The 14,752-nt window shown below is 45.2% G+C and overlaps 1 protein-coding gene across 2 annotated transcripts in view; it reads right to left on the reverse strand.

The window, feature by feature from the left end:
* EPB41L4B (erythrocyte membrane protein band 4.1 like 4B) overlaps positions 1-14,752 on the reverse strand; it is a 115,295-nt gene that overhangs the window by 52,223 nt on the left and 48,320 nt on the right. For both annotated transcript variants that reach the window (XM_039870662.1, XM_039870661.1), the window contains exons 6-14: positions 14,012-14,064; positions 10,682-10,802; positions 9,500-9,587; positions 9,252-9,340; positions 8,885-8,954; positions 8,618-8,787; positions 6,495-6,604; positions 4,182-4,212; positions 826-859 (exon numbers count right to left, since the gene is read on the reverse strand). In XM_039870662.1, coding sequence (XP_039726596.1) covers positions 826-859; positions 4,182-4,212; positions 6,495-6,604; positions 8,618-8,787; positions 8,885-8,954; positions 9,252-9,340; positions 9,500-9,587; positions 10,682-10,802; positions 14,012-14,064 — 766 coding nt within the window. The remainder of the gene's footprint in view (positions 1-825; positions 860-4,181; positions 4,213-6,494; positions 6,605-8,617; positions 8,788-8,884; positions 8,955-9,251; positions 9,341-9,499; positions 9,588-10,681; positions 10,803-14,011; positions 14,065-14,752) is intronic.

The raw sequence follows: 14,752 nt of genomic DNA on the forward strand, positions 1-14,752 counted from the left end.
AAATAAGTGTAGAAAACTTAAGTCGGAGCCAGGTTGTAGAAGATTGTGAATGGCCAGTGAGAGCGACCCACAGGTAGTGGTGGGCGGCCCGGGGGCGTAAGGGCTCTGGTTGGCCATCCTGTGAAAGAGGACACCAGCCATAGAAACCTGTCTGTGCTCCTTCTGCAGGCAATAGGCCTAGAACAATGCTTCACAAAGTAGATTCTAGAAACCTGCTCTTCCACTGATGTTAATGGGTATATTACCAAAAATGAGCGGGGTGTGGATGGGGGAGAGAGAGAGGTTAGCTTTTTATTGGGGGGGGTGGTGGTGTCCAATAATCAAATGATCCTGGGAAACACTGGATTTAAAAAAATGTGTTGCAGGATTTTTCCGCACTTGTGACACCGCAAAGGGCACACTGTCAGATCCAAGAAGGCAGAATGCAGGGTGCAACAAATCCCAAACGTGTGACCAAGACATCATTTCCTGGAGGCACACGTCAAGGGACTCGTGTTCCTTGGGCCTAGAACGCACTTTGACAAAATGCCTCTTCACTTGAGTGTCCCTAGGAAGTTGAGTTTGACCACCCAGAAACTTAAACATATGTCCCTACTGCTTGTCAGTTGGCAAGGTTAAGAAAAATAGGCAGCTCATATGACCAAGAAGAAGCAGGGGTTGGGGGGAGGGAGGGGGAAAGACTCTCTTCTTACTGTTTTCTTAAAAAAAAAAAAAAATTGGTATTATTTCTTTAAAATCTGATTACAAACGTAATGACTGCTCAACATGGAAAGTTTAGAAACTTTAAGAAGTATCGCATGAAAACCTTTAAAAGCAATATCTTACCTGGTAAGTATGGACTTCAGGATTTGTTTTAGAGCTAAAGGGAAGAAAAGAAAAAGTGTAATGTAACAGGTTGTAAAGCGACATCGTAACTGATTCACAGGCATACGTCAGAGATATTGTGGGTTCAAGTCCGGACCACGGCAAGAAAGCAAGCCTCATCAGGAAGTGAGTCATATCTTTTTGCTGGTGGAGGATCTTGCCTTCAATTTGTAAAAAAATGCAACATCTGTGAAGTGCAATAAGCTACGCGCAATAATATGAGGTCTGCCTGCATCTAACAATCACAAACTAACCCTTAGTGCTACCTACTCTGTCGGGAACCTTCATAAATACTCTTTCTTTTTTGGTTATTAGCTGCTTAAACGAACATATAACTGGGAGAATCAAACAGCAACTTTCCTTTGTCACTTTAGAGCTCACAAATAGAAACAAGTGATATTATTCCAGAACCCTGTTTGTGATGTCATGTTTTGGTGGCAAAAAGGAGGTCCTTTCAGCTAGGCAAACCAAAAAATTTTAGTCCCACCCCAGAGCTGCCCATGGCAGCAGTGGAGGGAAAGCCACCACCCACTTTTGAGCATCCGCCACTATGGGTCCCACAGCCGACACCAACGCTGCCCTGAGCTGGCCACCGCTTCGGAATGTTCATGCCCTATAAGACTCTGCACTGGGAACTTCACATCTGTTATTATTTAATCCACGCAACAAGGCTGTGAGGTCGATAAATGTTACCACCTCATTTTACAGATAAAGGAATGGCTGCCTAACAGAGACATTAGGAAATCTGCTCGGGGTCAGCCAGCTAATCAGTGGCAGAGCCAGGACAGGAATGGACATCTCCTCCATCCCAGAGCCTATATTGTTTCCATTAAGCCAAGAAGGTTCCAGGCTCCTCATGCAAGATCCTACTTTGATGGGCTCTTAATCAAACAACTCTGGTGAAAGAGATGGACCACGAAGATTGGAGTAAAACGCAATGTATTTATTAACAAGCGAGCATCTGCCAGAGAAACCGCAAACACAGTACAATCATCGAGCTGCGTTGCTAGGGTGGTGTGCTTGAAATCGAGGTTTATTACCTCTCCAACAACGAGAGGAAAACACATCATTGTTACGAGTCTTGCTTGGGGTCTGAATGGCTCTGTGTTCCAGTTTTCAGAGAGGGCAATGAATCTGGCCAGGCTCTGGGCCAGGTTCACCTCCGGCTGGATTGCATCAGGAAGGTTAAGTGTTCTGCAAGGTGCTATTTTTCTAGTATCACCTCTGCAGCCCAGAGCACAATTTCATCCCTGGCTCCCATAGCAATCCTACTCACCCTGGATCCCACAGGCTGCAAAGAGCAATTGAACAGCTGCGAACAGTGGTTATTAGCTCATTTGTTCCTAAAGGGTATATTTACTTGGGTTTTTATTTTTTTTGGTAGAATTTTTTTTTTTTAGTTTGTTTTGGTTCTCGATACATATAATCTCCAGCAGACACTAAGTGGAAAATGTAATTTTATTAGGGAAAAGCAAACAAAACAACCACTTCCTTCGAGAGCAAAGCAAAGAAATGTTGTAACTCACAAACCCCTGAGAATTAAAGCAAGACATGCTGACAGGCGGAGGAAAGGTGCGACTACCTGCTACCGGGATCCTAGAAATAAGGCAGACCTGAAGGCCGAAAACCAACCCATGCAGGAGCCCTGCAACCTCCTCCCACTGCCGGTGGGCTCATGCACAGCAGTTTAGCAGGACCTGTCATTAGAGGCTGAGAACCCAACTCAGACACAAGACTCAGAGGCTTGTCCCCCCCAGCAGAATGGCACTGCCGGTACAGTCTGAGACGTGAGTTTGAGTTTCCAGCCGTGTAATACAAGGGACCAGTTATGTTCTTTAGAACCATGGGGGTCTGTGAAGGTGCCTTGGGGCTACCTGGAAGGGGGTACAGATGAGCAGCAGGCCCCGGCCCCTCCCTGCCCACTCGGCTTCATCCCCACATGCTCCATTTTTGTCTGTTCCCTATGTCAGGTTTCTTTTGGGTGGTGAAAACCAGAGGCTGAATGAGTTTGAAAAAAGAAATGCTGATCAAGCTCAACCTCCTTGTTTTCAATGAGAAAAAAGAGTCCCAGAAAGGGGAAGGCCCAGGTCCCAGAGCTGGCTTAGAGCCAAGCTGTGGCCTGGTGGGAGGCCTCCTGATCCCTCAGCCAGCAATCTCACCACGAACCAGGGCTTCAGCTACCCACCCCGCCTCATGCCGAGCTCTGCCAACTGTCCAGAGTGCAGGGCACAGCCGAGCTGTGCGGATCTCAAAGACCACCCTCCCCGGCAGCCCGAGATCTGTGCCTCTGACGACTGAAAAGCTAACTAAACGGGGCTGCTGGTCACAGGCTGGAGCTTAGATGCAAGAGTTGAAATAGAGATTCTCTAGCATGACAGCCGTCCAACTAATAAATCAAAACTCACAAGAGAAAGCAGTTGTTTCAGAGAGAGAAAGAGAGGCACATGCTGGGTAGGACAGTGGCTCTCACCTGGGCTGCACACTAGAATCACCAAGGAGCTTTTGAAACCACAGATTCCTGGGTCCCACCCACAAAGATTGTCGTTTAGCCTAGGGCATAGCCTGGCTGAGAGGAATGAGTCAAAGCTCACCAGGTGATTCCAATGTACAGGAAAGATCCAGAACACCTGCACTAGGGAAGCGGCCTCAGACCACTCCCCGTGGGCCAAACCTGGCCTGCCTGCGATTCTGAGTCAAGAGCTTGGCACACAGCCATGGTCCTTCGTTTACATATTGTCTATGGTGGCTTTCGCGCTCCAGCGACAGAGCACCAAAAGAGACTGTACAGCCTGCAAAGTCTAAAATATTTACTATCTGGCACATCCCAGAAAAAAATGTGCTGAGTTTTAGTCTTGCGACAAGTTCTTTTTCCTGCAGGAATTTTAAGAAAGGTGTTTAATAAAGGCCCTCTACATCGTATGACTGTAAGAGCTGCCCATCACTAAGCGAATCCTGCCATTGCTCTTACAGCTTCGGCTCGAGAGCACGGCCCTTCTTTCTCATCGATGCCTGCAACGCCATTAGCGCTGTGAGCTGTACACATTCCTATCACCCTTATCACCCACTGTTATGATAAATAAAGCACAGAGCTACTCAAACAAGGCAGCTGTGTTTTCTAAAAAAAAACAAACCGTCTTAGAACATTCTATTGTGTACTTATTGAAAGCCAGGGGGATGGTATAGCCAGGCAGGAGGGGAAAAAAAAAAAATCGGGAGACTCACCTGGTAATTTAATTATATTAAAGAAAAAGTCAACATTGAAAGTAAATAGAATAATTAGAGAAAAGAGCTGTACCCCAGAGCCTGGGGGCACTTACCAGAGCTGAGCTGCTATCACTGGGTTGCTCGCTTTAAAAGAAAAACAGAGAGTAATGACATCTTAGAGAGCTTTATCACTTTTACCATGTGATGACAATGACCAGGAAAGACAGTTCTAAGCGCAGCCTCAACTCCAGGAGGCAGAATCTTCACCTTAGCTACTTCTGCTTTCTAGAGGACAAGTAAATGGCTTTTCCTCTGTACCCTGCCCTCGCACTCAGCAGCAGGTCACTGAGCACGTTCCCAAGGCTGGGCCTCTAGGGTGCAGAGATGAGAGACGCAGCCCCTGCTCTCAGTCCTAACACAGAGACAGAGAGGCAGAAAGGGATAAAGATGAAAATACAAGCATGAGTCCACTGGGGAGCTCAGGGCAGCCACTGCTGACCAGGGCAGGGGTGCGAGTTTGTGGAAGGGGCCATGGAGAGAGAGAGAGCTTATTTATCTAGACTCCATTTCATTTTAAAAAGGATGCAACACAGAAAACCATTAAAAGCTCACAAAGATGCCAGAACTCTGGCTGGAGAAAATGTCAGTAAAATAAAGGAGCAAAAGAGGATGGAGACCAGGAAGGAAAGGGAAAGGGAAGCACAGAACCTGGAGCCTGGAAGAGCCCTAAAGCTATCACACGGGATGAAGCCATAGGATGCCCCCTCCTCCCTCTGGCAGCCACACCAAGGGGTCGTTCCCTTTGTGCCTATACACACCTCCAGGGACTAGGGATCCACTACTATTTTGAGAGAGCACCATCTTTGGACAGCCCTGTTAAAGCTCTTCCTCATACTGAGGTGTTTCTGGACACCTCTGACCCAGTGGACCACTCAAAAGCATAATGTTTGTCAGGAAGTTGACACAGCTCTTGGGACAGAGAGAGTGCTAACCCCCCACCATCTCCACCCCGAGACTTGGTTGCTCCCAGTTCTTGCAATCAATCCCCCTTTACCAACCTCGCACCCTATTCTGGGCATGCCTCATCCTCTCATCCTTTGGTCTTTCTTGAAGATGAGGCCACATTTCCTGGACTCCAGGCATTTTTTTCTCCACTAATGCAGCCAAGAGTGACTTTAGAGAATTTCTGGCTGCCAGGCTATCGCTATGAACCATTGGTTCATAAAAGAGGGACAGTGTGGGAAACACGTGGTTCAAGATTCTAGAAGGGGTAAGCTATAGGTATTATACAAAAAAAAATATGGAATGGCCACTATGAGTAAACAATATATAGGAGTGGACGAAGGGAGTTGAGAGGGCAGAGGTCCTGCTATAAAAGAGCCCACAAGTTAGTACTAAGCTGGGTGTCCTGAATGGGGAAGAAATCAGGTGTGGACAAAGGAGAGCTAGGAGATGGGATCTGGAGGCTGAGTTTCAACAAAAAGGAGCCTGGCCTGTTCATTCACTGACTGAATCTGTACTGAATACCGGCCTCGCACGGGTAAGGCCACTGCAGTAAATGACAGACAAGGCTCGGAGAGCTCCAGGGAGGCGGGTGGGCGGGCAGGCATCCAGGGCCAGGCTAAATTTAAGGGCAGGGTGTGTTTGGACTGCCCATGGGACCTGAGTCTGGATATTTAACATCTGCTTGTGTGTGGTCAAAATTCTGGTTAGCATGAGACTGATGTCCTAGCTTGAAATTGTAAGACAGAAGAAAGAAGGGACTGTTTTTCCCTCTAAGACACAGTATCATCTTCCATAGGTAAGAAATGCGTTTGCCTATGATATTCCTGAGGTCCCTGGTCCAAAAGAAATGAACAGGTACAGAAGAAAAGTGAAAAGGGGGGAGAAGAAATTGAACATATCCAATGGGAAAGACTAAGGACAGCAGATGGCAGAAGTGGCCCAATTCACATCAAAAGCATCCCCCAGGTTTTTGGGTTTTGTAAAAAAAGGCTTTGGAAAACTCAGAGATACAGAGAACTGATGGTTGCCAGAAGGGAGGGGATGGTGGATGGGTGGAAAAGGGGAAAGGTATAAATTTCCAGTTATAAGTCATAGGAATGTAATGTATAGCATAGGAAATATAGTCAATAAGATCGTAATAACTCTGTATGGTGACAGATTGTTACTAGCCTTATACGGCAGTGATCGCTTTGTAAGGTATATAAATGCTGAATTGCCATGTTGTACACCTGAAGCTAATATAGTATTATATGTCAACTATAATTGAAAATAAATGTTAAAAATTAATAAAAATAAAAAGTTTGGAATGACAGAGCAGAACAGTAGGAAGTTCCTTCAAAATCTGCTTTACCAAGCTCCTTGGGGATGAAGCCAACTAAACCATAATGTAAAATTCTAAGGCCGAATGAAAAACACACAACCTTTGAATGTCGAATGCCTCCGGGATGGATAGCGTTTACTAGGCTTCCTCTCAAAGGTGCTGGTTCTTCGTAACCGGGCGCCGTGGGTAGCTTGATATTCTGTCCGCCCACTGGAAAGTAAATATTTTTTGCATGTTACTAATATCAGAATAACAGTACATTACACATATTTGAAAGCGAACTTTTATTTCCAAGAGCTCCTATGTCAATTTCAACCTATCGTGGTTTGTTTGGTAAAGACACACATGAAATTTCATCTTTCATTTGGGAATAAAATCACCTTTGCCAAATCCGGGCTGTTATCATAGGGGCAGGTATTTCCATCAAAGGACAAATAAAACCTGCAATTTAGGTTCCAGCCACTTGGCTGCACAAACCCGAGCAGGTTCGAGCACTTAGAATATGTGCCTAAGAGAACACTGATTCGCCCATATAAAAACCTTTCCTAAAACACATTATGTACACATTTAAATCTCTTAAAAATCTGTCATCAATGATCACTTAACTAAACCCTGGCTTTCCTTGCTATGCCAAGGGAAACATTGTTTATTTCACCAAGGCTTTCTGGGTTTCAACCAACGTGCTGCCCAGCTGCAGCTTCCAGGAGGCACGCTGTTTTTGTCTGATCTGTCACTGCTTCATTCCAGCCACACTCGGCTTATGATTTATCACATGGAAGGAGCCACTTGCCACCTGCCCTAAATGCCTCAAAGGGGCAACCTCAACTCCAAATTCCCCTTCCTTCTTACGCTTCTCCTCAAGGAGCAGAAGGAAGCCTGGTCTGGGCCAAATCCTGGGGGAGTTTCCTCCTAGGACAGAAAAACCTGCCTTGGCAACCACCCACACAATCCTTCCCTCCTCACTCTGCCTAGAGCAGACAGCATACCCGTGCGATGTCTCCGCTAACCTTTGTAGTTCTGACATTCTTCATCCTCCACAGAACCCTGAGTCGATTCCCAGAAAGGACTTGTTTTTTTTCCCCTCCCTTGCAGTATTTAAAAATACATTCAGACAAAATAATTCTTGAAACACAAGTGCACAGCCATTTCCTTGCACAGTAGATAAATTTGAAATGAGCAGATTTTTTTTGGCATTTTAAACAGAGTTCAAGGACATGCCATGTGTGGGTAGAGGTTATGAAACGTGTGAAGGCTTAGATCTTGCAACAGCTATTCTCAGATCTGTAAACGTGCCTCAGAAATCAACTTTGGGAGTGAATTTAAAATGCACATTCTCGGGCCTTATTCGTACATGCACATGTGGGCACCCAAAAATTCTAGTTACCAAGGCCTTAGATGAGGTCATAAATCTTCATTTTTAACAAACACCAGGGAATTTTCATGTACTTTGAGAGACATGGTCTCAGAATTATACATAAAAATATATCAGAATACATTCTCTGTATTTTCAGGCCCAAATATTTATTGAGCCTACCCTGGATCACTCACACATGTGTTGACATCTCTCATTCTTAAATGTCACCAAGTTTCTTGACATTGGCATGTGAAACGCAGTAGAATAGTGGTTAAAATGTAAGACCCAGCCTGCCTGGGTTTGAACCTTGGCTCGACCATGAACTGGCTGTGACTTTGGGCAGATTATGTAATCCCATGGCCCTAGTTTCCTTATCTGTCAAATGAGGACAATCGGAGGACCTATCTTCTTAAGGCAGCTGTGAGGATCGAGATGGTACACGAAAAGCTCTCTCTAGTGCAGTGGAGTGGGTCAAGCTTTCCACAACGATGCTTCTGTTCTGTCTGATCTGGCCACCATGACAGCAGCCTGCCTCGTGTGTACTGGGCACTTGAAATGTGGTTAGCGAGACTAAGAAACTACATTTAAAAATGTCTTTGATATTAATGAATCTAAATAGCCACATGTGGCTAGTGTCTAATGTCAGCTATTAATAATTTTATTATTATCGTGCCCATTTATTTCATCAAGGAGAACAGAGGCCAAAAAGAGCTTCCGCGACTCGACTAAAGGTCAGATTTTAAGAAAGAAACAGCGACGGGACGTCTGGACACAGACCCACGGCTCCATTGCCCCAAAAAACAAAAAAACCAGCGCAGCTGCCCTCCTCCTTCGGAACACGTGACCGCGTCACGAAAAACGGCGCCTACCTGAATCTGAAGCGAGACCCCAGCCTGATAAAGTCGGACCTATTGGATTTGCTGTTTCCCGGCGTCCGCAGGCGGAAGAACGCGTGATGCTCCACGGCGCACTTCCAGAGGTGCTTGCAGGTCCTGGCGCTGTCCAGCCGGAAGACGAACGTGTGCTCCTGCTCCCGGCCCTGACCGGCGAAGCACAGGGCGCCCGTTTACATGCGCGCTCGCGACAGCGACGAAGGGATACTCACAGCAAGGCGGGGAACCTAGCGCAAGGCTTACCTGGTCGTCATCCTCCACCACCACCAGTGTCAGTTTGCTCTTCTTAAAATCCATTTTGGTAATTTTAGGCCTGGTTGGAGAGAAAACGTTTTAACGGCACAATCTGCAGGAACACTAGCCACACATCAGACAGCAGATTCCTCTCTACTTTTAAAGCTTAGATTTGCTAAAGAAATCATTCATTCATTTAAGTGTGATTATATCCAGAAGTTTCATTGCCATTGCCAGACACCCACAAATACAAGAGAACGGTGTGTTTTTAAAATGAATCTGGGTGTTGCAAATACCCCTCAATAATCAGCCATCACATATAATTCCACCACAAAATAGGAAAAGACATTTTTAATATTAGACAAAACTAAATTACCAAAAGAATAAGCCTATTTTGTTAGCTCCTTCAAAGATTAATATGCCTGTCGGGGTCAGTCCAAGAGAATATTCACAGCCATCTCTTCCCTACAAATAAACGAAGTGACAATCGGTAGAAGGTTCTAACAGGTCGTCACAGAGCAGAATGCAAAACAGTTTGCTCACCATGTTACTTTGCGCAATGTTTACACACTGTTCAGTTCAGTCACAGCGAGACCCAATTACTTAAACACACACAGTGCTTACCCTGACAACGTGCATGTCTACCCCATACATTTCCAGCCACTTCGCTTTATTCAGATAGGAGAGTTCCGCCTGGGCAGGGCTCTTTCCCCTTAGAAAAACCAATGGAAATACATGTAAACTGAAACGCGTACACCCATAGCATTCTGAAGGGCACAGCCACACAAAGAGATTTTATGCAGTGATTAAAGGAATGGGGGACCCCGATTTATATTAACACGGAAAGACCTCCAGAACAGACCCTTAATTGAACAAAGATGGCAGAGTTGTGTTTATAATATGAACATTTATGGAAACAATTTTTCGGCGTGTAGATGCAAAGGTATGTCTGTCAAAAAAAAAAAAAAAAAAGGCTGCACGGATGTACCACTGACAGCTAACAATGGCTGCCTGCAGGGGGGTGGTGTGTGCAGGGGGGTGCAGCAAGATGACTCTGCAGCCACACATTCCTATGTTATTTCGATGTGATACAAGAATGCGCTAATGTCACTTTCCATTTTCAAAGAAGTCGTACATCCTTCGGAATGACTGAGGGACAACGGGAAACCGTGCTAAGCTTCTGGGTCCAAGAATGACTTGGAACAGGCAGAGTTTTGGGGAAGATGGGCTGGGAGGGACGAGAGGCTAAAGTCTGGGAGACTTGTGAGTGGAGGCGGCACCAGTAGTCCCGGCATAAAAGTGTTAGACTGGGGTGTCTACGGGGGAAAAGAGGGAAAAGCCAAAGGATAAATGACAGGGCTGGATTTAGCTGTGGCGACCACATGTCCTAACATACAATGCTACACAACACATGGTCTCAAACACGAGTGTCCCTATAGAGGACAACATGGTATTTCTAAAAGGTTTACTCCGGAAGTTCAGACCATGGACAGAGACCCAGGTGTGTGGACTATATCGAGGCAGCACCTCCTGCTTTCTTTGGGAGGCCAGGAGAGCAGTGGCTCCCAGGCAGCAACGAGCCAGTCAGGACCAGGCTCTGTGATTCAGAAACAGGAGTGTGCTTTGGTTCTCACTGTACGTCTCTGGAAAGAGAGACGTCCTAAGGGCCTTTGGAAAAACAGGACTGAAGCACAGGAGAGAGGTAAGGCGATAGAGCTGCAATTTTACAGTAGGTCAAAGAATCTGGCAAACACTTACATATTACAAATAAAGATATGAGAATGCTAGCGGGTAGCATCAAGGTACCTGCACTCTTTCCATCTCTGGAAGATATCAAATTCCATCGCTTCTGTCTGATTTGGAATGAACCGAAACTCAGACACAAGCTCTGGTGTGTGTTCTGGAAGCTCACACTCCCCAAGCTCCGCTGCAAGTTTCATAAGAGGGAGAAAAACAGGAGACATTGAGTGCTTTTCGTCATCGCTGCAATCAGGTCCAAAGGCATTTTGCATGGTCAGAAAGCACAGGTACCCCTCATGTATAACTCCCTCTTTTCAGGAGGCTCTAACCCCCACTCTGTACCTACACGTACATCAGAATCACCAAGAATCATTCCCATTGGCCGAAACACCATCATCTTAGTTATCACCGTCTCTCTCCCGACTATTTCCCCTATCCAGGGAGGCCCTGATTATATTTCTCCCACGAAGTGGTAGAGCCTGAATGTGCAATAAAAGGCAACTGCAAGGACTGAGGACCTGCCCGGAAATATCCATTGAACAAAGCTCTTTTTAAGGGTGGGTCCAGGCAGCACTCCAGGGTCTGTAGTGCTGGAGAGGACCAATCGAGAATTCAGTACATGCAGAATCCAGGGGGAAAATACGATGGGAGGGAGAGAGGGAGGGAGGGAGAGGGGAGGGGGTGAGAAGGCTGCAGGAGCAACTGCAGCAACTCAGGCAGAACCTGGGAGGGAGCAGGGCATGCAGCAAGGCGGAGCAGCCACACGGGCAATCCCAGCAAAAAGCCCCAAATGAACTGCGCATCCTTGCTCTCGCCAAGTCCCCCACGGAATGGAGGGCCTGAGGACACAGGAGACCCCATCCTTCCAGGACACAAATAAGAAAATCCACTCTCCCTGCCCCAGCCCCACCTCTGCAGCTCAGGAAGCAGAACCCAGGATGAAAAAGGACCCTCCAGAGGTCCCTCTAATACCTCTGGAGGGTCCCTTTTCATCCTGGGTTCTGTGGGTGGGTGGGGTCCACGGACCAGCAGCATCAGTGTCACCAAGAAGCCTTCTCACAATGCAGAATCTCAGGCTCAACCCCAGAATTCATGAAGCAAACCCTGCTTTTTCTTAAGATGCCCAGGTGGCTGGTGCACACATTACTTTGAAAAGCACTGATCTATGACAGTGGTTTTCAAATTTGAGCGTGCACCAAGGTCCCCTGGAGGTCTCATTATGACACACACACATCGCTGGGCCCCATCTTAAATTACATTAATGTGGTTCTAACTCGAATGGGTAATTTCTTCCGGAAGGGCTCACAGACAGTGGATATTCTTGTCTGCTTTGGCTCTGGGGCAAAACATATGGCTCTACTACAGCTGGAATTTATGAGTGTGATAATGTCTTCATCACGCGGGGTGTGATATGGTAACCTGGGTAGCCTTGTCCTCTAATCATTCAAGACAACATAGGGGTTGGCATGTTGTGCCAATGGCCTTAGGAAGAAACCTCTCCACTGGATTGGAGGCCCCAGGTCTGACGTGGATGCTTTCATCCCATTAACTATACCCTGACATGTATTGCCTGGTAGTATGAGACTCAGAAACTCTAGGGTGGGTGCTCTTTGACAAGCTGGGGGAATCTGTACCTGGCCAAAGTGGACAGTCCATTTCCAAGTTCCCTGAGCCATTACACATCCTTATGGCACTCACCACAAGGACTGCTGTATTAGCAATATATGAATGTGAAGCACTTAGCTTTGTATTTGGCACAGACAGTTACAGATAACAGTATCATCACCTCTACCACCGGTGGCTTCAAACCTCACGGACAGGCTCCCATTCAACCAAAGTTCTTGGGTGCCTCTCCTACTCCATTCAATTCGTTCTTCACTTACTGAGCGCCTACTATATAACAAGCCCCCCTAGAAGATAAGAACTAAAACTGACTAAGGAATGGAAGGATCAGAGAACGGGAGTAGCCTGAAGTCATTGAAAATCATCTTTGTGAGTAAAAATATAAGAAAATATGTGTACTGAAAATACCAAGTAGAAAATCATACAAAAAATTTGTATATGACTCTGAATAGAATTACACTTTAAAGACTCCATTCAAAATTCATACATAGAAACTTGGGTTGTCTGTGGCTCGTAGGACAGTGGGCAACTTCCTTCTGTCTGGTTGTCTGTTGTGCTATTGTTCTGATATTCTATAATAAGAGTGTACTAATTTTATAATTTGAAAAGACTTATATCAACTTTCAAAAACTGGCAAATACAAAAGTGAGAAGCCAAATCTCATTATGGTGTTCAAAAATCATTAGTAATTATGAATGAATATATCATAATTCATTATTCTGTGGAAGCCAATGAACACCCTGGTAAACGAATTCACGGCATATGTCTATCTGATGTACTGACGAAATTCTTTATGTGCAGTTACATACTAGTATCCTCTTAATTAGTGCTGGAGACTTTGGCAAGTACGTTTCTTGTGCATTTTAAATTCCACAAGTGCATCATATGGATGGAACAGTCAACGTTGACAGTCATGCAGGCACACCCCTCGCCATCCAATTCCCGCCCACATGCTGATGATCCCCCGTCAATGCTTCTGGCCTGACCTCTCATGGAGGCAGATGTGCATACTCAAAAAGCTACCGCTCAGTTAATGGACCCTACAAAGATGTCTCCCAACTCTTCTATCCATTCTGTCACTTATTCTTGTTAGCAGCCCACAAGTCACCTCTGACTCCTCTCTGAAGTCTTAAGTCTAATGATCAGGTCCTTCTCCTTATAGCACCAATGCTGTTTTTTGGGGTGTGTGTAACTCCCAGCCCTAGTCAGTTTCTTTTTATTACAGCAACGGCTCCTCACTGCACCCCTAGCCACAATCTTGGTCTTGCTCTAGTCCCTTCTCCCCATCACAGCCAGTGGAGCCTTTCTTAAAAGCGCTTCTGACCAGGCCTGCCTACCTCTTAAGAGCCTTCAAAGGCACCATTGCTGACAGCATGAAATCCATGCTCTTTAAATGGGGTCCAAGGTTGCCGCCTATCCAGCTTCTTGAACCTCACCTTCCAACACCACTCAACCGCTGGTACCTCTCTGCACATACTTTGTACCTTGGTTCCTTTGATTCTTTTCATCTACTTATCCCTCCACAGGCCTTTCTCTTCCTAGCTGTCCATGGGTCTCTATTCCTGAAGGATCTTCACTGTACTCTGCACATCCAGAGTATGTGGTGCTGCCATGTAGTCCTCGCGGGACTGCAAGTCATTTGAGGATGGAGACCATATTATATTCATCCATATCCCCAAAGTAGAGCACTGTGCTTGGTACCCAGCAGTCACTCATTTGTTGAAATGAAAGCAATAACATTAAAACGCTAATTACCACTAAAGAATAATGTACCTTGTAGACAGAGAGCAGCTAATTCCACAGCTGTTTCATATGGGCATTTCAATCTTGAAAAAAAAAAAGAAAAATTAATTTTATATATGAACCTTAATACCAATAACCATACAAAATGTCATTAAAGTCATTTTTCAAAAGGTAGTGATAGATAATTATTTTCTTGGTGGTTTCTATTTTTGCTGCCCACATTGAAGAATGCAAACAAATTGGCTTACACTACATAATCCCAAAGTCAGTTCTCATCTTATGGTACAATAACCCAATCTAGGTAGAATTTCTATTAACCCTGTGAGCAATTTTACCAAATTTCACAAAAATGGGGAAGTTTGGGAAATAGAATGAAAAGCCTTCTCTTTGCATTATTTTTAAACTTATTTCATCTTATATAGTACATGGGTCTTTTCAAGATGCCTTAAATCTTTTTTGAAATGAGGTCATAATATAAAAATGAACAGACACAATATCTAACATTACCAGGACAGCTGGATATACTCAAGCATTCTAATAAGTATACCTGAGGCACAGCCATAGAAGTGTATTATAACTACTACAAATCAGGATCTCACTCATACTTAATATTACAAATTTTGTTAGAAAAATACTAATGACATACATTGTTATAGTACTTCATAGTTTTCAAAGCCTTTTCATACATATCATCCAATTTGGTCAATGCATGGAGTTTGCAAAACCTTAGGATGAGTGTCTCCAGCGCTCCCCCAATCCCCTTTAGAGAGG

The sequence above is a fragment of the Pteropus medius genome, unplaced genomic scaffold (genome assembly GCF_902729225.1).
Source record: "Pteropus medius unplaced genomic scaffold, Ma_sr-lr_union100, whole genome shotgun sequence".
Lineage (NCBI taxonomy): Eukaryota > Metazoa > Chordata > Mammalia > Chiroptera > Pteropodidae > Pteropus > Pteropus medius.